General features: G+C 38.8%; 1 protein-coding gene across 2 annotated transcripts in view; it reads right to left on the bottom strand.

Moving 5' to 3' along the window:
- Window positions 1–26,709, bottom strand: part of GLRA2 (glycine receptor alpha 2) — a 174,943-nt gene that overhangs the window by 104,321 nt on the left and 43,913 nt on the right. The window contains exons 3-4 of one of the 2 annotated variants that reach the window (XM_030306271.1): window positions 26,495–26,562; window positions 18,701–18,924 (exon numbers count right to left, since the gene is read on the bottom strand). In XM_030306271.1, coding sequence (XP_030162131.1) covers window positions 18,701–18,924; window positions 26,495–26,562 — 292 coding nt within the window. Of the gene's footprint in view, window positions 1–18,700; window positions 18,925–26,331; window positions 26,400–26,494; window positions 26,563–26,709 lie in introns of both variants that reach the window. The other variant, XM_030306273.1, reaches the window with a different exon arrangement.

The following is a 26,709-nucleotide window of genomic DNA, read 5'->3' as shown; positions in this document are numbered from 1 at the left end:
AGGAAATTCAGATTGAGAATCAGCAGATCTGGGTTCCCTACCCAGTATTGCCTCAAACTATATCTGTCCCCTAAGCAAGACCTTAAACTGAAACATTCATCTCCTTATCAATCAATGGGGTAGGGTAAAATGATGCTTATTCCCATTTAGCTCTAATATTAGCGTGCCTGTTATTCTAAACTTCAGTGCTCCAAGTTCTGTTCATTTTCTCCCAAATATCTTTTATATGCATAGAACCCTCTGATGCGTGCCCTATTACCTGAACTCTCCTCAACTGTCATGCTCATGCTTGCTCTCCTTTTCTGGTTCTCTTCTCTTTCCTTTCTCTGCTTCATTTTGTCCATTCCATGCAAGCCAACACAAAGCAAAAAGTAATGGCATGCTTATGTTAAAGCAAGAAAATGTCTGGGATTCGAAGTGAGATTAAGTGCTGACAGTCTTCAAAATTGTTAAAATGCTACAATGATTGGGAAAAGCAAGACACCATGGAGTGTATTGTAATCCCAATTATGTAAAAATATTTTCAATTTGGGGAAGAAACACGACGCTGTCTTAAAAAGTATTTGTGTTTGGTGGGATGATTCATATTTTGTTTTTACTCTTTATTCTGCATTATCTGTGTTGACAAGTATAATTAAACATGCCTGTTTTCAAACAATAGCAGGAAGGCAAAATTATAAAATTCTGTTTTATCCAGTGATCCCTTGATTTGTTGTATTCTTATTAAACTTTTGCCATAAACATACAGTATTTCACCTTCATTGCTAAACAAATTACCTAGCTTCTGTGGGCTATTCTGAGAACACAAAAACTGTGTTTCTAAGGGAAAAAAGAATTGTTTTGAGTTGTAAACAAAGGACTTAAAAATAACATTTTATGCAAGAAAAATAAGTTTTGTCAATCATGGAGTTCATTTAGAGATATAGATATAAATGTAAATACAGATATTTAGATTTTTTCATGTCATGAAGACTTTATTTTTGGAAAACACAATATTATTGAGATTAATGATGTAAACTGTTTAAGGGCAGAGTAAAAGAATCAAAATGAAAATTTCTAGTAATCAAAAACTGTTTAAAATCTGACCCTTTATTAAGGAGGAAAAGACCTCAACAGGATCTACAGATACAGGTTTTGTTACTAACACGATGAGAATCTATTTATTTTCTCCTACTTTTTAAACTGGAATATTTTTGTCAAACAAAAATAGGTTCATCATACAGAAATAATGAGGGGGCATGTGCATAATTTAAGTGAATCAAAACCAGAAACTCTGGAAATTTCGTCACGATTTTGAAAAGTTTACTTTTGAGAAATTAAAAAAAATAATAGTGGAAATGAATACAGCTTTACAAAATATGCAGCATGCAATTCAACTGTATTTCATCTGCTATTGGAAACAACTCAATTTTAATATTCTTTTTTTAAGTTTATTTATTTTAATACATAAAAATGCTTTTTTTATTATTTTATTTTTTAAAATTTTTTACCATTTCGATTTAGTTTTGAGAGACAGAGTGCTAGTGGGGGAGGGACAGAGAGAGAGGGAGACACAGAATCTGAAGCAGGCTCCAGGCTCCAAACTGTCAGTATAGAGCCCCATGTGGGGCTTGAACCCACCAACTGTGAGATCATGACATGAGCCAAAGTCGGACGCTTAACCGACTGAGCCACCCAGACGCCCCTACAAATTTTATTTAAATCCAAGTTAGGTAACATGTAGTGTAATAATGGTTTCAGGAGTGGAATTTAGTGATTCATCACTTACACATAACACCCAGTGCTCATCCCAGCAAGCTCCCTCCTTAATGCCCATCACCAATTTAGCCCATCACCCCACCCTTCTCCCCTCCAGCAACTCTCAGTTTGTTCCCTGTATTTAAGAGCCTGGGTGGCTCAGTCTTTAGTCCGACTTCAGCTCAGGTCATGATCTCCTGGTTGGTGGGTTTGAGCCCCACATTGGGCTCCTGCTGACAGCACAGAGCCTGGATCCTGGTTCCGATTCTCTTGTCTCCTTCTCTCTCTGCCCCTCCCTTCCTTGTGCATGTGTGCACACACGTGCACTCTCTCTCTCTCTCAAAAATAAATACACATCACGTGGTTCACAAGTTTGAGCCCCGCATCAGGCTCTGTGCTGACAGCTGGGAACCTGGAGCCTGCTTCAGATTCTGTGTCTTCCTCTCTCTCTCTGCCCCTCCCTTGCTTTCTCTCTCTCTCTCTCTCTCTCTCTCTCTCTCTCTCTCTCAAAAATAAACAGTAAAAACAAGAGTCTTATGGTTTGCCTCCCTCTCTATTTTTATCTTATTTTTCCCTCCCTTCCCCTATGTTCATCTGTTTTGCTTCTTCAATTCCACATATGGGTGAAATTATATAATATTTTTAATCATAGGCTTGCTGAAAATGTTTTTATTGTGAAGTGAACTTTTTACATTTAGGGAGAAGTGGCCTCACACACGATGATTTTTGCCTTTGCAGAAGATCTCACAATCCTACAGGGACCCAGAATTCTTAGGGTCAAAACTGTGGAGAACCCCACTGAGAAATTCCCAACAAGCCTGAAACTATCTGTGAGCTTTGCCTCAGGTGAGGACTCAGTGGGTATTCTTCTTCTTCCTCATTTGTTTTTCTAATTTCCTTTCCAGATAGGATTTGTATTGGAACCCAATGGGCACCAATACAAGGAGAAAAGTTAACGGCTAATAGTTTGCTAAATCATGTCATTAGCTGAGCAAATGGGAAGCCTTTGTAAAGACGTAATCAATCCCTTCATGGGTCACAAAGCCCATAATTTATGATGTCTCATTTACCACACATCTGCAAGCCTAAAATTCAGACTTGCCCTTTACTTATTTTTTTCTTTTTCATTGAAGTATACGTTAAACACAGTGAAAACATACAAATCCTAAGTTACAGCATGATGACTTTTTACATCTCTATCCACCTCTTTAAAAAGCACCCAGATCCAGATTTAGCATATATCCACCACCCCAGAACATTCCCTTGTGTTCTCTTCCCTGTCAAGAACCTTCAAAAGGAACTACCACTACATTTATTTTTAAGCTATTTTTTATTTTTAAAAATGTGAGTTTTGTGGGAGGGGGGATGAGCTTGATATTATTCTGTTCATCTCTACTGAATTGTAGAAATGGCACCAAATAAGACTGACACATACAACATTATCCTGAAACGTGAACAATTTTTATCTTCTTTACTCTGGCTCTCCATCTATTTTTTGGTGGGTCTTACAGAATTAAATATTTTAATTGAAACTCAGACTTTTTGCTGGCAGACACTGCCTACAGAATATCAGATATGCTCGCCTCTTCTCCATGATGTGAAATATTAAGGCCATTGCCCCTGAAGGCACTGAGCTGAGGCCACCCATCTTCCATTTGATTTTTGTTGAAGAACTCATTTCCTGAAGCATTATCACACGTTCCCCCACTGTCACTGTGGTTGACATACATGCTTTCAGGGCACCCATGCTCCCGTTTGCACAAGGTAGAGAGTAAAGTTCCTTTAGCAGGGGCCCGGTTACTTTCCTGAGCATAAGAAGGCTGAGCAAACATTTTCATTTTAAAGGCAAAAAAATAAATAAAATGAAACACAGGAAGTGAGTCTCCCAAAAACCTCACTTCCCTTCCCTCTCCTGTTTAGTTCACTTTCCCCATAAGACTAGCTCTTGGGTTTACACCTTACTCAAAGTTTAAATGACTAACAGATGCAGACCTTGTAAAGTGTTTCAGCTAGCTTTCCATGTATTTCTCCCGTATTACAGTGCATGATCCACAGAGCCTGGGACTGTGTTATTTACCATGTAAAATGATGCCTGGCATGGGGCAGACATTCAATAAATATTTGTTGACCAAATGGATGAGTCAGCATCCTAAAGTCCTATGGGAGAAATCCAGGCTTTTCTGTGGAAATGGGAAAGGACTACGGATTTAGAAGAGAGGAACCCGGTCATCAGAGCCCAGAGAGTATTGCCAAATTAAAAGATAGAGGAAGCTGGCAAAGCTTGCTTGCCCCTTCTGTAAGTTGCTAGCAGGTTCTCAGTAGAAATAAGGCAAATCAAGCTGAGGGAAAGTTAGGAAGCTCAGGCCACCTGTCCTTGAGCCTTGGACAGATAGCTGGGTCCACGGCAGACTTTTCTCACATTGCTAGACAGATGCAAATTAATCACTTAACTTTCCATTGGAAAGCTCCTTGATTCATGAAGCAACTACTGGTTCATAAGAAACTCGGTGTCAGACTTGGGAGTTCATTCCTAGGGAGAGATTCTTGAGGGGAAAAAAAAGCCATTTGAAGAGGAAACGAGTTTTCAGGTAGAAATACAAATTTTAATGAGTGATCTGTTTACCTGAAGCAAAGATTACCAATGTACTATTTTGGTAGAGTTGATTCTAATGGTTACAGTCGTATGTCTTTCTTGGAGAGGATGGACAAGGGGATGCTTTGTGTTTTTCAGGATAAGCAAGGGAGTCTCTGGTATATTGCTATCATTCCTCTGTTAGGGACTATGTTGAGCACCCTCTATGTAGCACACCACAAAACCCAGCAGAGGGGTAAGACCTGTGGTGGGGTTTTTTTTTGCATTAAAATACTTAATAAGGAAAAATAAAAATTTAGTGATGACAGGGTGCCTGGGTGGATCAGTTGGTTGAGAGTCCAACTCCTGATTTCAGCTCAGGGTATGATCTCACAGTTCATGTGTTCGAGTCCGCTTTGGGCTTTGTGCTGGCAGCATGGAGCCTACTTGGAATTCTGTCTCCCTCTCTCTCTGCCTCTACCCTGCTCACTCATGCTCTCTTTCTCTCACTCTCTCTCAAAATAAGTAAACAACGTTTAAAGAAATCTAGTGAGGACAGTGATGCTCTTAACAATCATAATTCTCTGAGCGCCTGCTGTAGACCAAGCACTCTTATTGGTTTACAGTCATGGAATACTCTCACGCCAGGCAGACAGCATTCTCTCTGTTTTTGAGCTAGGCAGAGTGAAGCTTAGAGATTAAGCCATTTTCCCAAAGTCGCAAAACCTTTATCTAAGTGACCCAAGTTAGATTTGAACCAAACTTTAACTGGTGTCAAATCCATTTATTATTTTCCACTCTACTACATTTTCTCCTCAGGAAAAATTCTTACTAATTTCTCATCCTCTTTTGTCTGTGAAGTCAGGAGAGTGGATTATAGACACTTTAGTTGCTTTCTAAGGAAAGCAGGAATACCTCTTCCATTTTTCTTCAGAAATCCAGACTTCTCATGACCTGTTCTTTTAAGAACTCCTCTAGCCTCCCGTGGTAGCCTCACAGAGTAGAAGCCTCACAGTGTAGAAGGGACCTGGGTGGTAGACGTAGTTTACCCATAAAGAGCTATTTGACCTTGACTAAGTTTCTGGCCTCATTCTCCACCTACCCACAGCCCTATCCTGCTCAAAATTTTTATGATTCTAAACTGTAAGTGAAGGTGACCAGCTTACAGGATTTCCTCTTATAAGCCAATTTGCACCCTTTTTTGTTTTTAAATAGGCTTCACACCCAGCTCGGACCAACTGTGGGGCTTGAACTCATGACCCTGAGATCAAGACCTGAGCTGAGATCAAGAGTTGGACACCTAACCTACTGAGCCACTCAGGTGCCCCTACACTCTTGAATATAGTGAAAACTTTCAGTGCAAGTAATAATGCTGCTTAAAATAGGAACTTTCTGGCAATCCAGGTATATAGGTGAGATATTTACTCCCCCCATTGGACTTTGTCATCCAACATCCTAGAACACAATCCACTCTTTCCCCTAAGAACATAAGAACAGCCTTACGATATAATGTAGGTTTGTTGAATCTCTCCTCTGAGTTGTACTTTGATATATCTGAACCATGTGACATTCTAATGCCAGGGAGATTTGATAGGATACATCAAGTATCAAACAAGTGTGTCATCTTCAGCCACCTAGACCTTAAGTGAAATTAGCCTGGGGGCAAGTTAGAAGTCAAGTTAAAAGTGCATCATTAATACAACCCACAGATGGAGAGAGGGAAGGGAAGAGTTAGGGAGTTAGTGGATTTAAAGACACTGCCAGGCTGGTTGTCTGATCAAGAAACCTTTATCATTGTGGGTTTTAAACCCTGGTGGGCATAAGTGTCATCTGAAGGGCATATGAATGCAAGTTCTCTGGCCCTCTTGATAAGCACCCCACATAATACTGATGCTGGTGTCCTGGAGCAAATTTTAAGAAGCACCACTTTAGCATGTCCCAATGGATGACTCTAATTACTGTCACCATGATAGATTAAAAGGAGAAAATTTTTGAAAGGGAAATAGGAAAGGGGATTGAGAAAGGGGTCTTAAATTTTTCAGTAATGCTAACACTCTTTTTGGGAAATACTACTTTCTACTTGATACCAGGGCAGGACAATTAGGCTCAAGTAGGGTTCTGTGTGACTGTACCAGGGGCTGTGAGACAAGAGGTGTGAATTGTGATCCTCAGTCACAATAGAGAGACATGCTGGTCAAGCCAAGACAGTGAAACCAAGCTTAGTCCGCTGGCAACCAAGAATATGGTGGGTGTGTCCAGGAAACTGGGATAGATGCCAAGCAGGGTATGAGGACAGTTTCCATGTGCAGCAGAGAGGAAACCAAATCCATGCCTATTAAAACACATGAACATGCAAAGGTAGGGCAGTGGCAGTGTGTCGGGGCACCACTGTCCCTGGTCTCTGGACTAGAAAATGAGCCACTGAGAAATTGCAAAGGAAGTTGGGAAGGTGGCTGTAACATGCATTGGATGAACCTCCGCTATAAATTTTGAGAAGCTCATGGTACTTGTCAGGAAGGACAGCACAGAGGAGGACAAGCACCAGGTCCATAGGGAGAAGGAATGAGTGTTACAGAATTCCACCTGGGTTGTAATCTAGCACATCCATTCAGCAGTTTTTGACAAGTGTTTTATTGGGCACTGTGCATATCAGACACTTGAAATAACAGTTTCTCTCTTGAAGGAGATTTTAGTTTAATATTATCAATTTGTTATTTCTATATATATATTCTTTTAATGGAATATATCCCAAGAGTTTGCATTTATTCTTCAACTTTTTAAAATTTTTTCCAAACATCCATTTAAAGAATCTTTCCAGACTATGTCAGTGAGACATACCTGAACTGAATTAAGCAGAAGTCTTTTAATTACTCCCTTGGGGCCTAGATAAGTGCTCACACTGATTGGGTAGAACAGATGACATACCCTTACAGACCTAGATCCTGAGTGGGCCCTTTGGGTGTATAAGGGAAGTAGGATTTGTAGTAATCATTTGATGCTCCTGAATCAAAACCCGTGGTACCCACAAAAGGATCTTGATCTATGGAGAACAAAAATAATTGGTCCAACTTTGGCAAGGCAGGCAAGGAATGAAATTTTTAAACTCATCTTTTGAAAGCTTTGTAATTAAATGGCTGCTTTGAACTCATTCATCATAAAAAGCATAGGCGAGGGTCCTGCTCACTCCAGCCCTGAGCTATTCACCTAATCTTTGGGCAAGCACAGGTGTGGCTGTATGGAGGAAGGCCTTCCACATAAGTAAGGATTGCAAATTCGTGGTGTGTAAATTATTAGGAGTTCAAGAAAGTTCCCAATGCGTATCCTTGCTCTTAGCTGCTACCTTCTCTTAGCTGCTACATATAATAGACATTTAGTGAGAGCTCCCATGACTATTAAGATGCAATCCTGGTGAAAGAATGATGTTTTAAGGACCGTTAGTCATTTCCTCCTTTACATATTTGAGCTGATGGATTCTCACATTCCCTACCGATATCCCCTAGAGCAGACTTTGATACTGAGACTATTAAATGGAAGGATGAAACTGGATGGAAAACACGGCTCAGAATAGTGTGGCTAGGGCACCAGAGATCAATCGTTTTTCAATATTGTTAGGGCAGAACGTAAACCCCACATTGGTTCTAAGCAGTACAATTAGACTCTATCCTCTTAGTCAATTTCAAAAAAAAAAAGAAGAGGACCTGTTTTTCCCCGTTGACCTTGGGGTTTGGAGGAGATAAATTGCATCACTGCTGGTTCATCAGCAGTTCTCCTTTCCCCTAACGAAAATGCCAGTGGCTGACTAGGAAGGTCCATGTTTACCAAACATTATAAAGGCATCAGAAAATACCCATATGCATTGAGCAATACTAGCTGAGAAGGACAGAAATACAATATCTGTTCCCATCTGTGCCTGGTCCTTTCAGAAAATGTGCACACATATGGTTAGTCCATGTTAATTAAGTCCAAATATGGATTGGATTCAACTTGGAGAGCAGCTGATAAATCTGTGGCTAAAACTTTTCCAAATGCTTTGATATTTCCTGAACAAAAATGTTTTGAAGGTGTTGAATAGGAGAAGGCTAAATTGGACACCACTGGAAAGAAGAACTCAAAGTATCGAAGACTCAACTAATACTGTTCACATTTTAGTTACATGTTAAATTTCAAAAACATTTCATATCTAGAATTTATTTATATACCCAAATATTCATGAAGACAAAATGTTATTAGGTCTGCACATGAGAATAATGAGAACTGACATGTCCATGGTCACTATATATCTAAAAGTACTGTATAGTAATTTTCTTAACATTTTGTTTGGGATTATTTTACTTTTGGCAAAAGAGAACAAATGCTTGTGAACTGCAGATATGGTTTGAAGATAACCAAAGTTGCTTTGTATCTGCTAACATCTGAGAGAAAAATTGTGCTACTTTGTTGGTATTTTACTTCATTAAGAGTTCTATTGTGGTCAGTGGTAGAGAGTACTGGCCGCTGTTTCTGGTGGGAAAGGTTGGAGAGAGAACGGAGCCCTGGTCAGATGGTAGGATGCTCCATCATTGACCAGATAACACTTTGAAATCCAGCACAGTTCCTCAATTTACTTTTAACTGGCAGATAAAGAGGAGACCTGAGCCTTATCTGAAAGAAAATGCAACTATCCCTCCTGTCATGAGCTAAAGGTCTCCCAACAGGAGGAAACCCAAGGCAGGGAGGGGATCCATCTGCTTGAAACTAAGTATGGAAGGTGAGTGGAGCCTGAGTGTTAATGGGCACTGAATAAGGAAATGTCCATGGGTGTGGGTTAGGGAGAATGGGGAGAGCTGTCCTCCCCCTATTCTTCCCCTTTATCCCATAGCCAACTTGGGGTTATTATGATATCCATTGCACATTTAGTATGAATCTGGAACTGAGAAAAATTGCAGATGAAAGAAAGGTTAAATGACTTCTCCTGGTCACCTAGTAAGATTGAGTTTGAATCCAAGTCTTCCTAAATCTCAGAACTGATGTCTTCCCCACCCCCATAGCATTCTGTGTGTAATCCCTACTAAAATGAAACATCAAATAAAGCGTTTGTTTTACTGTCCTTTGGAAGAAATGATCAATCAGATATGGGATGGCCTCGCTCCGAGTGTGTGTCATGTGTAGAACTTTATAATTCAATACATCCTTAACTGTCTTTCAATGACTGTCCAGTGATAAATGTTGTATCTTCTTCAGTACAGACATTGGTTTGTAATTTTAAATGCCACAAGCAAGGATAGACTTGTTGGAGAGACTACTGAACTTTGAGGACGTATAATTTTTTTCCCATTTTAAAATGGCCTGCCTTTCCTTTGGATTATGTGCTTTGAGAATGTGCTCAAGTAATTCATATGTCTCATAGGAGCCCTGGTGATATTATATGTTTTTATTTTGGGATTAATGCCATCTAGGGAGGCTTTCAAAGACAGCACTATGGACCAGGCAGGAGCCCACGTCAACATAAGTTGAACAGACTCACTAGGACCTCTGAATTTCCTTTGGCTTCCTGCCACAAGATAATTCAGGTAATGAGTAATAGCAGATCTACCCTTCAACTCCACTGGCTCAAATATACCGGGTAATTTCCTTTAGCCTACATATCTAGTTAATAATTGTCCCAGCCTACCATCTTTGTATAATTGTCTAAAAGTATATAAACCCATAATTCTTGAATACATTCTAAAATAATATCTCATGGATACTCCTGCTGAGTGAATCAGAGGGTATAAATGATCTAATTTGCGATCGTGAAATTTCTCAATAGGGACTTTGGTGTTGAGTATTTATCATTGTGTAAACTCCATACTGCATATAAGGCTGCCTCTTAAACTACACGTAGTCCATTCTTCCCTGCCTCACTCCAAAATCAGGTTCCTCTGGCACAAAAACAGACACACAGACCAATGGAATAGAATAGAAACCCCAGAACTAGACCCACAAACGTATGGCCAACTCATCTTTGACAAAGCAGGAAAGAACATCCAATGGAAAAAAGACAGCCTCTTTAACAAATGGTGCTGGGAGAACTGGACAGCAACATGCAGAAGGTTGAAACTAGACCACTTTCTCACACCATTTACAAAAATAAACTCAAAATGGATAAAGGACCTAAATGTGAGACAGGAAACCATCAAAACCTTAGAGGAGAAAGCAGGAAAAGACCTCTCTGACCTCAGCCGTAGCAATCTCTTCCTCGACACATCCCCAAAGGCAAGGGAATTAAAAGCAAAAGTGAATTACTGGGACCCTATGAAGATAAAAAGCTTCTGCACAGCAAAGGAAACAACCAACAAAACTAAAAGGCAACCAACGGAATGGGAAAAGATATTTGCAAATGACATATCGGACAAAGGGCTAGTATCTAAAATCTATAAAGAGCTCACCAAACTCCACACCCGAAAAACAAATAACCCAGTGGAGAAATGGGCAGAAAACATGAATAGACACTTCTCTAAAGAAGACATCCAGATGGCCAACAGGCACATGAAAAGATGTTCAGCGTCGCTCCTTATCAGGGAAATACAAATCAAAACCACACTCAGGTATCACCTCACGCCAGTCAGAGTGGCCAAAATGAACAAATCAGGAGACTATAGATGCTGGAGAGGATGTGGAGAAACGGGAACCCTCTTGCACTGTTGGTGGGAATGCAAATTGGTGCAGCCGCTCTGGAAAGCAGTGTGGAGGTTCCTCAGAAAATTAAAAATAGACCTACCCTATGACCCAGCAATAGCACTGCTAGGAATTTACCCAAGGGATACAGGAGTACTGATGCATAGGGGCACTTGTACCCCAATGTTCATAGCAGCACTCTCAACAATAGCCAAATTATGGAAAGAGCCTAAATGTCCATCAACTGATGAATGGATAAAGAAATTGTGGTTTATATACACAATGGAATACTACGTGGCAATGAGAAAAAATGAAATATGGCCTTTTGTAGCAACGTGGATGGAACTGGAGAGTGTGATGCTAAGTGAAATAAGCCATACAGAGAAAGACAGATACCATATGGTTTCACTCTTATGTGGATCCTGAGAAACTTAACAGGAACCCATGGGGGAGGGGAAGGAAAAAAAAAAAAAAGGACGTTAGAGTGGGAGAGAGACAAAGCATAAGAGACTGTTAAAAACTGAGAACAAACTGAGGGTTGATGGGGGGTGGGAGGGAGGGGAGGGTGGGTGATGGGTATTGAGGAGGGCACCTTTTGGGATGAGCACTGGGTGTTGAATGGAAACCAATTTGTCAATAAATTTCATATATATAAAAAAAAAAAAAACAAAATCAGGTTCCTCTTCTCAGGAGTTGAATATTCAGTTTGTGAGAGAAAGATTCAAAGATCCAAAAGTAGTTTGAGAGAGGCACCTTAAACTTCAGAATCCTCTTTTGCTTACTCCCAAGCCCCAAGGGACACAAAGGACTCACTCTTATTTCTTCATCCTGAGGGAATTTTGTGGTTTGGGAAGGAGATCATTTTGAGTTATATATGTATGCTAGAGCTCCAAGGAGCCTCAGATTTTATCTAATCTTTTCTAGTTCAATCTCATGTTATGGACAAGGAAACTAAGACTCCGAATGACTGATGGGGTTAGAGAGGCAGTTCCATGAGCCTGGAGGATACAGTAAATGATGCAAAGAAGTGTGGAGTTCCTGATGCCCTGAGCTACCTTCTCAGTATTCTGTTCTTTGCACCATCACCTTCAGAGCAAACTCTGATGAATGTTAATGAAGTGGAAAGTTACCTCCAAGAGGAGGAAGATCTACTGGTTGCCATGTATTTCATTGCACAACCCCCTCTTTTCCTTCAAACAAGGGTAGAATCCTTACTCTGTTGCGTTTGAACCAATATTATGCCCTTAAGTATATGTGTATTTCTGAACCCAGTCAGGAGCTTGACAGAGCTTTCCAGCACTTTAAGAGAGTCTGTCATATACAGAACACACTTTCTAGACTCTAATACTTCTACCCTCAATGTTGCCTTTTTCGAGAGCCACTCTCCAGAAATACCTTCTTTTTATTGCTTAGCTCCTGATGAATCAACCAGTGTTTGTGTATGCCACTGCTTCCCAACCTCCCAACCTAGCTTGCCTCTAGGAAGAATGGAATCCTTGTGGTTTCCATGGCATTTACCAGCACTTCTCTAAAAACTTGCTGCTTAATTCTGATGTGGGCGCTTATGTTACAGTCATTAATTACTGCATTAAGTCAAGTCACAAAAGTAATGAGGATTTGGGCACAGAATTGGAAAATGAGAATGTAATTTTGCCTGGATTATAGGATATAAAGATAAACACGGTCCACATATGCACAAAGAAATCACAGCTTTCATAGCTGTCTTCTAACAGGAAATATGGGCTTATGTGCCTCATCAAAATTGAGAGTAAGATAATAAAAGTATCACCATTGGTAACATTTAGGCAGGTCTTAGTTCACTGTGCATTTTATTTCCAGCTCTGACATCTAAATAGAGAATTTTCTTTTTTCCTATGCCATAAAAATCATCCTGTAACTAAAGTTAGAATTTTCTGAAGTTCTTGCATCAAGCTGCAGGCTGAGTCAAGGATAGGAGGTTATGTGAGAAAAGTTGGCCTTTTATATGTGTGGGTAGAGTTGGTCATTAGATAGGATTATTTGCAGAACACCGTTGGATGTCTGTCTAGAAATCTACACTCCACCTACTCTCAGTGGTGCCTTTATCATCAGAGGGAGAGGCATGTCAATCGCCAAGAATTCTCTATTACAACTCAAGTACTACTGGGAAGGTGGAACACTGAATCATTCACACCTAGAATTATGAATCGAATCAAGAGCGATTAACAAGCAAATCATCTCCAGTACCATAAAAGAATGAGTTTCAGGTCAGATAACATTTGACTAACAAGCAAATCACCTCCAGTGCCATAAAAGAATGAGTTTCAGGTCAGATAACATTTGACGATGAGGGGAACAGATATCTTGGTGATAAGGGGTACTGTTGTGGAGGAGAAATCCCATAATTATTTATGGTTTGGAGGAGTCTCTGTTTGGAGGGTAGCATAAAGCCCATAGGTACCTGGTCAGTCAAATAAGAAGACGCGGAAGGCAAACAATATTTCCTTACCAACTTTGCCTCAGATATACCAATTCTGGAGGCATGCAATAAATATAAAAGCAAAAATAACAGTTGGAAGATGGTAGCTTCCTTAAGAACGATAAAGACCATTTTCTCTAAAGAAACAAACAAAAAAGCTGAATACCCCAATACATGAAACATGCATACACTTTAGGGAGATTCAGGGACCCCCTGGAGTTGTCACCTAGCCCTCAGGTTAAGAACCCTACTCTATAGGGTCACATTCCAGGAGTAGGTCCATCCCATCCTTGTCTGGAATTTGTAGGGAGTTATCTTGATCATTTAACTCTTTGTCTTAGAGGCTGGAACAAAAAACACTATCATTAATTATAGGAAAATACCAAGAGCCCTAGAGTATATGGCAATGCCACTTTTGACCTGTATCCATATAATATATATTGTATTCTACGAACGTTCTTAACCAAAATCATCTTTTTCAAAGCTGAAAAAAATAGAAGTTCAGAGAGTAACAAATCTCCCTAGGTCATACAGCAGGTTCTGAGGCCAGAGACTCAAGCCCAGGGGTGTTTTACTCTAAAACCCTTGTCTACTATAGTATCAGAAATAGCCAAGACAGCATTCAACATCATAAGTTTCAGAGTACAGCAAAATGAAAACTGGGAGATGAAGAACATCTTGGGGCTAGAGTGGAACATACTGTAAAATCAAATCAGCAACATAGTGTTGGTGACCAAGCAGATGTCTACTAACTCTAGTGGGACAAAAATGTATGAAAGTAAAAAAAACAGTGAGGCAATTCCCTCCATTCTTCCAAAAATGGTAGCCATTTGTTTATAATGTTAACAAATGTAGGGAAAAGCTACTGATTTAAGATGTAACAACTGTGATTTAAGTTATATAAGGAAGAGTTTCTGTACAATGCTAGACTAACTTATTATAGGATCCAAAGAGAGAATATGAAGTCTCCTTTTCTAAAGGTCTTTAAAATGAGAATGAGTTCTCAACAGGTTGCCTGAAGGTAGGGAAGTTGACTTAATGACTTTAATGCGTCTATTCAGCCCTTTGGTCCCTGGGATAGCAAAATTTTTCAGAAAGTAGATATGCTATATAAGCTACATATGCTATATAAAACTGAAGAGCTTTGATTCTTGTCCTAGCTTTCCTATTTATGGGCTCCATTATTTTACCTCACCTAACTTGCTGGAAGAATTCACTTCCTCATTGGTAAAACAGGGTGTTGGATTAGATATTTTGCAATATAATTCCTTCAAATTAAAAAAAAAATACACCTATGGTGCTATAAAAGTCAGAATACTGGCAGAAAATTTTCAGAAGCAATGGGAAGTAAAGGAAGAAAATAAATATTAGCAAAGACATTGTGGACAAGTGAGACAAGATGCTCTTCTCCAAAAATACTCACCCTCTCCTTTTTTCTTTCATATTGCATACCCTATGCCATGGTGCCCTGACTTCCACTGCAATTCATTACATTCAATTCAACAGATATTGTTTGAACAATAATATATACAATACTCAAGGCTCACCTCACTATTCCACTGTGGATTCAGGCCTTTTCAAGTAACATGAATTTAGAATTTGACTATCTCTGAAAAGAATGTACAAAGCAGGATGTGTATCTTTGTTTACACTTTGGTCAGGGATGATCAATACATAATGGAGTGGGTCAACAAAAAGACTTAAAAAGAAAATGGAGTAAGATCAAACATATTAGGGAAGTGAATATTAAAGAAAAAATCAGAAGAGAAGCATACAAAAATAGATTTGACACTTTTTCACCAGTAAAGACTGTGTCTTGCAACACTGGATAGAAATTTTCTAACAAGGAACTAAGACTTTTAGTTCCTATTTAAAAAATTTGTTTGTGGAGCCCCTGGTTGGCTCAGTTGGTTAGGTATCCAACTTGACTTCAGCTCAGGTCATGATCTCATGGCTCATGAGATCGAGCCCTGCGTTGGGATCTGTGCTGACAGCGTAGAGCCTGCTTGGGATTCTCTCTCTCAATCAATCTCTCTCTTACCCTCTCTCTCTCTCCCTCTCCCTCTCTCTCTCCCTCCCTCCCTCCCCTCTCCTCTCTCCTCTCTCTTCCCCCACCCCAAGAATAAACAAATAAACATTAAAATAAAAATAAGTATATACAAGATTCACTTGGTTCTTACCAAAAAACTTCAAGTGTTTGAATCTGCAGGACACTTGTGGAGTTCTGGTCTACTATCCCCTCTTTTTTAAACTGCTGCCTTTTGGGAAACTTCTTGGGAAGTGTGATCTTGCTCGTTATGACATCAATGGACTGCATAGTTCTCTTTGGGTTTTGTTTGGCTATCAAAAACTTAGACTTTGGTTTCCATGTGGGAAGCTACAAAGCTAAGGAAGCATGGGATTGTTCATAGATGAAATGCTATCATCAATTTGTTTTAGGTTTTAGAAAATGCAAATGTAAAGCATCACCACAGAACATTATTTTTTTTAATGTGAACCAATGTTTAAGTAATTATTTAAATGTGTAGGGTAGAGACAATTCATGTTATTTTTGGTACTTCCGTTGTATCCCTTCCTTGTATCTTTCTTAACTCTCTTCGTCCTGATTTCTCATCTCAGGCATCCAATTTTCTCATTCTCATTCTTCTTCATAGACATTAAATGTACTATCAGAAAGAAAATTTCTTATCAGCTCCTTACAGGTTAGTGTGAATTTAGGTCAATGGATTCCCTCTTCCAGGGGTATTTGCATTGTAAGCCTGAGTAGAGGGAAAATCCTTCCTGATGAAACATCAGCAGGGATCTTTCCAGCACCTTTAAAACATCAGAAACTGTCACCCGCAGGGCCATAAACTTGAGTTGGACCTCTAGTTAAATCGAGTCCAGTGACTCAAGTAAACAAGTGTATAGGTGTCAGTCCCCAAATTCTAACAATATTTGAATCACTTTCATTTGCAAAGTTAGAGCCATTTTTCTTTTCCTTATTCCTCATTTATTCCTATTACTTAATTTATCTTCTATCTGCCTGCCTTGTTAGACTGGAGCCTTTCCAGGGCAGGGATCATATCTTATTCAGCTCTGGATCTCTAGGCCCAGCACAGTGTCTGGCTCATTGAAAATCCTTCCAGGCAAATAATTAGATTCCTGTAGTTCAAATCTGCCAAGAGCCGTGTTTCTCTAAAATGACATGCCCAGTTCTACACCAAGGATCTTTCCTCTGATTTCATAGAACACCCACAGTGAAGGAAAAGTCTAAGCCAGCCTGCCACAGGACAAACTCTACCCAATCCAAAACAATTGTGAGGATATTTCAGAGCTTGTAATATGCTACGCTGGGAACGAAAGATAGAAGAATTGCCTCTGGATCTAGGTCTGGGAAACATCTTCTTCATGGTTCTAGAATGGAAAGGCCTTCACAGAACAGAAAAAAAAAACCCTAGTTTTATTTCTGTAGTGCATGATGCCAGGTATTTACTAGAGCACATGCCACTCAAGGCCCAGAGGGTTAGCTGGAGCAGCTGATAACCTGTGCTGCTTTTTATAACTCTCCTCCATAGCACCACGCTCTTCATATGTCCCATTTCATCAGGTCACATAGACTTAGGTTGTGCCCAATACTGCATCTTACACCAAACACATCACCATGTAAAGTATTGTGTGTTTCCTTAAAATCTTTAGAAAAATAAAAATAAAAGTAAAGTTCCTTAAAAATAAAGCAGAGGATGTTTCCTGGTTCTTCATGTAAGCAGTGACTTTGCCAGTTGTTACAAATGAGCAGCCTCTTTCATTCCACAAGACATTGGGTCTGTCAGCCATTAGCAAACTGTGAAATTACTAGGTTAAGAATGGAATATACAGTACAGACTTAAATTGTATATAGAGTTGTGAAATGAGTTTTTTGATGGTGGTAAGTCTACAGACGTTTGAAAATTATTTGCAAGGATAGCTGTCCATTTTCTTTATAATAAGATTGGAGAGAAAGGGGGAATTCTATAAAGGATCTTTAAAACATCACTGCTTATTTAATGTATTAAATATCTCTCATATACAATACACCATCTTGGACCTTTGGGAGGAGTTACGAAAGGCGCAAAATCCAAATATCTTGGCTTTAAAGAGCTTACTATTTAGAAAGAATGTTAACTTTAAAATACAGGCAGCCACCATTGCATTTATTGAGCACATACTCTGTGTCAGGTACTGTGTCAAGTATTTTTATATACAATATATCAGGGATTGGCAAATTACAACCAGAGGGCCAAATCTAGTCCACCATCTGTTTTTATAAATAAAATTTTATTGAAACATAGGAATACTCAATTGTTTGAGTATTGTCTCTGGCTGCTTTTGTGCTACAATGGTAGAGTTGAGTGGTTGTGACAGAGTTGAGACAGTCTGGTCTACAAACTGAAATGCTTACTGTCTAGACCCTTACAGGAAATATTTGCTGACCTCTCCTCTACATCATTCATTCTTACAAGAATACTTAGAGATAAATTTAGTGTTTCCCGTTTTATAATTAGGTAACTGAGGGCTACAGGTTATGTGGCTTAGTAAGTGGCAAAATTTGTATTTGATTCTAGATCGTATGATTCAAAAGATCTATTCTTATTCTAAATTCATACACAAAAATAGCCAAAGCATGAGGTAGGAAGAAATAAGAGCCTTACAGATTCACAGAGAAACTGTTACTAGTGTTCAGAAAAGAAAGATACTATTTTGAGTTTGGGGTGATAAAGATTCTGGAGAAGATTGTATTTGAATGTAAAAGCAAAAATGAATCTCAGAATTTGCTACTCCCAAGCTCAAGCCCAAGAGAAGTTAAGAGATCAAGGTCACGTGATTAGTCAGAGGCAGATCTGAGATTAGGACCAGTTTTTCACTCACCCAGCCCAAAGTATACTGTCACTGACCATGCTGAGCCATTGAATGTTTTTGTATGTGTGGTTACATGTTATAGAATGGCAAAACTACTTGAAGTGGAGAATTTGTACATTATTCTCAATGATTAATTGAACTAAAGGCTTGTACTCCTTTTATTGAAGCAATCAAAAATACACATATACAGGTATTTACATGATATCTACCCACCATCCTACCAAATATATTTTTGTTGTGGAGAATCACACTTCTGAGACCATAGGAATCTCTGGCATTCTCACCAGTTTTAAGATTCAGATGATAACCAATTGACCACAAAAGTCAAATATTTATATGCATGTTGCCCTCCAGAATCAGACAGCTCTAGGCCAGAAGGAAAATGGAGAAGTAGATAGGTGCAGCCAACGGAAGCTTACCTGATACTGTAGAGTACTTTGCCATTTTTTGAAATTCGAAGCAATTTGTTGTCAGTGGTGACATCATGGAAGTTGGCACCCTTCTCATTGGCAAAGAATAAATCTGGTTTCCAAATGGAGTCCAGCATGGATGGGTCCAAGTCCAGGGAATCATCAGGATACTCGCTATATGCCAGCCGTGAATCATTCCACTGTTGTCTCAGAAAAATATTCACTCGGTAGTCCTATAGAAACCCCATGTATAAGAGTTACTTATCACCCAGTCTTGCATAAGAGGTCCATCTACACTTCCCCCTCATTCCTCCCCCTGATTTTGTGCAGTATTGGTGTCTATATGAACCAGGCTGTGTATATCTTGGTCAAAATAAACTACTCAGTTCTATTAGGAGGGGAAACAGAGGGGAGAAAGGAAGAAGACTCAACCAAACCAGAACACTAATGGAATAGGTTGACTTCATTGAATTTTTTCATGTTTAAATTATTCATTCTGAGAGGAAATAATACCAACTCAAGCTTATTTTTCCACAGAGAAAGGTAACCATGAGTACAGAAGTCAGTCTGTGATGGCAGATTGTCAAAACTGATTCCTTTTCCAAATCAGAAACGACATGATCTCTATTCTCATTCTGCTCAGATGCTCTGGGCAGAAGGAAACCCACTCTGTACTTTTGGTAGTGGAAATCTTATCATAAAACTTTGACATGATGGGACAATATTTTTACATCCATCTATATAAATACTGAGATGCTTCGTGTTGACAAGATAATTCCATCATGCTACTTACTTTTAAAATTCTTAAATATTTTCTCATTTCTCTGAATGGGTTGTAGCTACAGTTGTTGACTTGAAACTTCATCAATACAGAGATCTTTTTCATTTTTCCTAGTCTGAACACCTTCTGACAAAGGTGCTCCTCCCTGTGAGAGACTCAGGTACACCCTGTCATTCCCACTTGATCCGGGAGTATACTTCCTTGCCAGTAAATCAGCTTGGGGCAGTGACTTCTCTCCTGGGAATTTCTACCCAAAGATCTTTTGGTTCATGGAAATGGTTGCTTTGCTTGGTAGAGCAGACCCCAAAAGAGGCTTTAATGGTGTTCCATAGCCATGTGGGACTATGATTCAGAGCTAATAGTTGTCCACTCTTGACACTTAGGGTCATTTAAGATGATATATACTCATTCCTTCTTGCTCTCTTTCCTTTTCCTTTTTTCGCCATTTGCTCCATCCCCACATCTTTGGTGCTTGGATTTTTGGTCACTGTTTATTTTACTCTAATGGTAACCAACTTGTCCCGGTTTGCCTGAGAACCTCCCAGTTTTATTCCCCAAAGTACCACATTCATGGGATCTACTCAGTCCCAGACAAAACTGGGATAGTTGGTTACTCTACCAGGTACAGTGGATACCACCTCAGGAAGGTCAGTTTTGGTTTATTCCCTTAGGGCCAAAAGAAGAAAAACATACTAAGTTGTAAAGATTACGGTATATGGAAAAGAGCTTCAATCCAGTTCCCTCTACCTATTACTAAGCTATCCAAATTCCTATGATATTTTTTCAAATACAGCCATCCTAATTATCAGGCTGATACAGTATTTTGGAGGCGGCAGGTCTCGGAAATAGTGCCCAGTATAGGCTTAAAGAATGCTAGTAATCAAATAGTTACTAATTTCTGAAAATCAGTCATCAAAACCCAGCTTATTTGGAAAGGCTGAAATGTTAGAAGGAATAACCTTAAGGTTCTCCACTATACAACATACAAACTTTCTAACTTGGAAAATTTTATCAGCTGACTTTTATTTGGGATTTTACCAAGCATGAATGGCAAATTCTCAAACCTAAGAGGGCACTGTTGTGGGCCCAGTCAGGCTTCCATCCCGTCCTGTTTGCTCACTGACTCCTCCTGTGCTTGAATCAAGAGAATGGCAGCACCTCAAAGTTGTCCCCATCACATATTTTTGGAATTGTTCAAAGGGACCAGAGGATTGTAACTGGAAAGAGATTACCAGTTCAGTGTTTCATTGGCAACAGGAGTTGCCAGAAGCTTTGGAATTTTGTGTGAATAAAGAGTGGGAATGTGTGATATGTGGAGAATCAAAAATGGGGCTATTGAAAATACAATAATCCAACTTACATAAAAAGTGTACACTAGATACATCAACTGTGAGCTTTCATTAAGGTTTCCTGAGGGGGGAAAATGCAGCTTCTCCAGTGTTTGACATCCACCCCTGTTATATCCCTTATAGTGAGAGCCAGTTATCCTTAACAGATTTGGGGAGGGGAGCAGGTGTCTGTGAGTGTGTTTCAGTAGGAAGTAGGAGAGAAGAGAATCTCTTCCCTCAGACAGCTCTGGAGGTAGAGAAACTCTAATATGAGAAGTAATGACAGCTAGAAATAATAGAGGTGAATGGGTTAAATATCTTGGACCATAGGGAAGACAATTAGGGCCCCTCAGAAAGCAATCTTAGGATGGGCAAGGCCATGAGAAGCCAGGTAGACAGTATTGGGCAGAAAAATCACCAAGAGAACATCACTGCAATCCTCCCTTGAGCCTGAGAATGATTTAAAGCTGTGTATCGAGAGACTCTAGAGAATATTACATTAGTGACATACAATATGAAAACATTGACCTTTAAAAAAATTCAGTATAAATTTTCACAGCTAATGTACATCTTTTTTTAAAGTCTTTCCCATGAGTATTCTTCTCCAGTATTTCCTGGTTTCCTACTTTGAATTTTGTATATAGAAAATAATAAAACATATTCACCCAATGTCAGAACTTGAAAGAGAGTACTAAATCTATCACATCACGATAGAACCATTAAATGTCTAACAGTTCATTTAAAATAAACGAATCCTCCTATTTGTAAGCAAGGACAAGTAGAAAACTTAGAGGAAAAATACAGTGTGTGCCACAATGACAGGAATTATATGAAATAAGACTTTTATTAGGTCTTTTGGAAGTATTTGTTGTTTATATAAATGTATGGGAATTTAAATTTTCGATTATTTTATTTATGATGATATACACTATTTTAAAATAAACAGCTGCCCTTAAAACCTTTAAGAATAGAAAAGGATGCTCAAGGAACTAGAGACATAGGTATCCAAAGAAAAGATTTTGTGAGGCTTTGACCTCTGTAACTCTTTCACTTTACTATGATTTTCGATACAGGGTAGAAACTTGACACATGTGATTTATCCATGCATCATCTCTGTTTATGTAGAGCTAAGTTTATTTTCTCATGATATTATAAACCACAGGAGATAGTTATATTCTTCTGTAGTTTGTCTTTGTCTTTATGTCTGCTTCTAGGTTTAATGAAATATTAAAGGGGGAATAAATATTGAGAGACATGCTTAAATGCAGACTGAATTTTCTTTTCCTGCCTTCTTTCTCCAGAGACCTATTCTATGTCAAATAAATGTCATATTTCCTTGTATTAAAATTTGTTTTCCTATGACTGACTGGGTATTAAATTAGGTCATGGAAACATTCAAATTAAAAAATATATATAAGAGTAAATACATATTTTTTTTCAAATGCTACGTGTAAGTCATATAATCTTTATTATATTCTTAACACAAATACAAGTACCTACATTCCATACTATTATCTCACATCAAGTTTAGTATTTCTAAAGTTTCACTTTTCCTAATGCCACAGATCGTTTCCTTAAATTGAATTATTTTGGTACTATTATATTTGGTCTAGCATTTGTACACAGAGATTACCACTATGTCTCATATACACTCTTATTAAACCTTACTCTTGCTGTCTTTTATTTGCATACATACACATTTTTCAATCTAGTTACATTATAAAGTTATCAACAAGAAGGCTATGCTTTGTTGACTCCCTACAGTGCCTCTGTGGCACTTTGGTTTTAACCTGTGGCTACACTGCAGTAAAGTTTCATCCTCCTCAGTCTGTGCTAGCTTTGATACGGGAAGTTAGCCTTGAGTTGGAAATTATGGGGGTGGGTGCAGTTGTTTTATGATGGATTCAGGCTTTAACGTTGCAGTGTGAGAGACCAAGGTCACCTTGTATCTCAGTTTAACAAAATGCCAGGCTTGGGGTAGACTCTTGGTGCTTCCTTAAGTCAGAAATAAGAAACGTAGCTACCTGCTATTCCTGATACGTTAGCATCTCCTCCTGAATTGCGTATGCAGCTACAGAATGAAAGGGAACCCACGGTGTCATTTCAGCAGTTACAGCACAGCGGGCATCCTCCTAAGGGGCTGTCTACCACTCATCCAGTTCCTCAGGAACATGATCTCAGATCTGAGATAAAACAACTCTTCACCCTGCAGCAGTAACCGGCAGAGCATGTGGAACTTATCTTTTGGGGCCAAGTTTGGGGGAGCTGGACTCCTATTCTGGAGATACTGTCTGAGTGAACACATTTTAGGCCCTTCCAGCTCTTTCTCCCCCACTTCAAGTGTTAAATGAGGAGGGAGTCAGGATCTGCTACTGTGGCATGGGTAGTGTTCCAGCACACACAGGTCCAAATCACATCCTTTGAGGAGACTATCTCTTCATTTTCTGATGGCCAGTCTTGGGGAGAGCTGCATGCTGGTGGCGCGCAAATACTTGTGACCTTTACTGACATTACTGATATTCCTAAAGTATGTCTTTATATGAGGAAAGCAGGCATTGCAAATGTATTCCCTCTCCTCTAAATTCTCTTGCCATCAGCAGCTAAAGAAAAGGGGGAAAGGAAGAAAAGGAAATGGTAAACTGACACTCTCAAGACAAAATATAACCTTTCTCGGAACCACAAAAAAATTGTTCCACTGAATTCTTTTAACGCAAGGTTGGTGGGCAATGACCAGCCACAGATCCCTATGACTCTTAACGAAGAAAAATGTGTATTTTGGAATAATGTATATCATCATAATGATTCATAAAAAAGCATTCCTTAGAATAACACAACTGCATTTCAACACTAACATATCAAAGGGATGAGAGGCAGTATTGGGTCTCTAAGGGAGCCTATATTTTGTGGGCAGGTAGTGTCAACAATAGTTTAATGAGATGACATCACCTCTTATTTAGAAACAAATCAAATACTCAACTAAATCCTTCAGTAATGCGACCAGGGTTATGGAGTGAGAGTGGGGCATGAGGGAAGAGAGGAAAATCAACATGTTTAGAAACTCAAAATTCTGAGGCACTCTTGGAAAAATTCATCCCAGAAAACATAGGTAAAGCAAAAATGATTTTTGCTTCCATATAGCTCTAAGCAGTGTCTTCAGTGACCACACACGTTATTGTGCATAAAGACTAAGGGTCTGGTATTCTGACTCCTACTAAAGACAGTTCAGAGAAAAATCTGGTTCTGTTTCATTTTTTTTTTTGTCCAATTTTCTTTTAGTCAAACTTTGTGAAAGTGTGGGTAAATTTATGGGCGATAGAATCTCAAGGTTTTTGCAAGGGAAGCTTGGGCTGCCATGATATTCCATGTGCGTCAGGTAGATTCCCAGGTAGGACCTGAGGGGTCTGGGAGGATAGACCCTTTCTTTCAAGGTGGAGCCTATTTCTGTAAGTAAAGTTTTTTGGCGTACAGCCACACCCATTTGCTTACTATTGTTTATGGTTGCTTTCATGCCAAAAGGGCAGAATGGAGTAGTTGTGACAGAGACTGTCAGACCCTCAAAGTCTTAAGTATTTACTGTCTGGTCTTCTACAGAAAAAAGTTTGCCAGTTCCTACCCTACGTGGCATGAGGATTTATTAAGCACGATAGAGTTTCAAAAAAAATATTCATTTTAGTTTCACACAAAAGCTTTAACTGAAGAAAATAAAAGATCCCTTTTCAAAGCCAAATGAAGTTGGTCATTACATCAAAAGCTAAGAAATAAAAGAAACACAATATCCACTACTCTTCTGACCATGCGATACAGTCTATATGATACGGCAAGATAGGCAGGCTGTTCATTTTACACTTGAGCAATGATTTCCAACGTTTCTCACAGGAAACATGACAAAGGACACCTTAATAAGTGGCCAGGAAACACCTAAGCAGCCCATTTATTAAACACCTTCAGTAACTATTAAACACACAGGAAAACAAGGATATCCATAGTTTCCGTTTTTATCTCCTTAAATGTTTAGCTTTTTCTTGCATTAATAAACATTGGAAAGGTGCACATTTACATTTTTGATTGAGGGTAAATGCAATGAGGAGTTTAATCAAAGCAACTTAGGATTCTAATTAATGCAATCAGCATTAGGTCGTGCAAATATCGTCATTGAATGCCATCGTGTAAAGCGGGTGACAGTGGTTTGGGCTGCTGGAAGATTTGCCCCTCTGTTATCAGGATAAAACCAAGAGGGGAGAGACAAAAACTGAATGCCAAGCCTAGAGCTTGGCTTAGTCCTTCCATGTTTACATTTTCTTGTGAGTCATTTAATAACCCTATCAAAACTATATTGAGTAAAATTCTTAATGCACTACCTCCTGTCAAAGCACCAGAAGGCTCATTTCTGGACAGTGCTGTGTCAGTAATGTTAAAATGGGTAGTGGAGTTGCATTATGTCTAATTTTGCCAGTGAGAAGGAATGCTAAAAGGTAAATTACTTTTTTCTAGCATTGAGGACACCAAAAAGTACAGTAATTTGTTAAACACAATCCTAGTAGCCTGAAAGAGAAAATTCATAAAGACAAGGGAACACTATTTTTTACTTCCCAATGGCATTATGCTCATTATTTCACTTGAGTGTTTCTAGGACATCAGCCATCAAAGTACTTAGTCAAGTTCAACCATATTTTATTTTGACTTCATCCAGTAATATGGCTACTTTACGTAGTCATGAAAATTAGAACCTGCCAATTGATTGAGGACTTAAAATAAACTGTGTGAGGACCAAGAAAAAATTTCACCCAAAAGTCAATTTCCACACTATCACCTAGCACTGTAAGGCTCTTGATCTCATAGGCTGTGTCACAGCACCATCACCATGAAATTTATAAGAAATATTGGTGGATTTTGTAGTATCTGAAATCTTTTTCATGTACATGGAACATACTTGTACATACATGATGATGAGCTTATAATTAGTTTTATGTTTATTGGGGTTTTTTTTTGAGGAGGAGCCACGCATATGATGTGTTTGCTATGGACTCGGGGCTACTTTCTTTTGCAACAAGATCATGTGTGTGCGCACACATGTGTGTATTTAGTGTAAGGTCAGCCCCTTGGCATGTATCTTTAATGTTGCATATCCGAGGCTTGACTATGTTAAAACTTTGATTATATGAAAAAGACTGGCTATAAAAAAAATACCCCCTAAACGTTGAAATTTGTATTTCTGAAACATTAGAGATATAAATATTTAAATATCTTTAATGATACATGATGCTTATTACTGATAATTGTACCTAAGTCAAGCCAAACATCAAGTGTTTTAAAAATTTCTCTGGCATGATAGATAAAATATTATTGAATTTTAAGTAATGAACACTTGACTAATGACTTTCTAAAGTGACAGTGTACAAATAATCGCTTTCTAGGGGTGAGTGAACTTGGAAATTGGCATTCAGTAAGTGTCTCACACATATAAAACAGTGCTTCTTCGATCCTATATCCCATTCCTTCACACGATGGCTTCAATGCTCAGTCCCACTCACCATTGTAGTTTCTGCTATTGACCCAAAGCTGTTGATAAATATGTTGCAGGTAACATTTACAGGAGGCCCTGCAAGTTGAACAATAAATAGAAAATTTGACAGGTTGTGTTCATGGCATAATCAAGTCACGTTTGTCTCTTGCCAGTGGCATTGTGGCACTTACCATGGTAGTTTCTGTGACCGATCCAAAACTGTTGATAAAAATATTGCAAGTAACGTTTACTGGAGGACCTGCAGAATGCAATAAGAATATTGCAATAGACATTGAAGCAAGAATACAGCTCCGTCAACATCTGTGCAAATGACTAGAAACGTAAACTAAAAATGATGGTGAGATTGCAAAAAAAAAAAAAAAAAAAAAAAGCCAAAAACCAAAAT

Source organism: Lynx canadensis, chromosome X, assembly GCF_007474595.2.
Source record: "Lynx canadensis isolate LIC74 chromosome X, mLynCan4.pri.v2, whole genome shotgun sequence".
In the NCBI taxonomy this organism is placed as follows: Eukaryota; Metazoa; Chordata; class Mammalia; order Carnivora; family Felidae; genus Lynx; species Lynx canadensis.
Note: the sequence above shows the minus strand (reverse complement) of the source record. Positions and strands in the feature narration are given on the sequence as shown.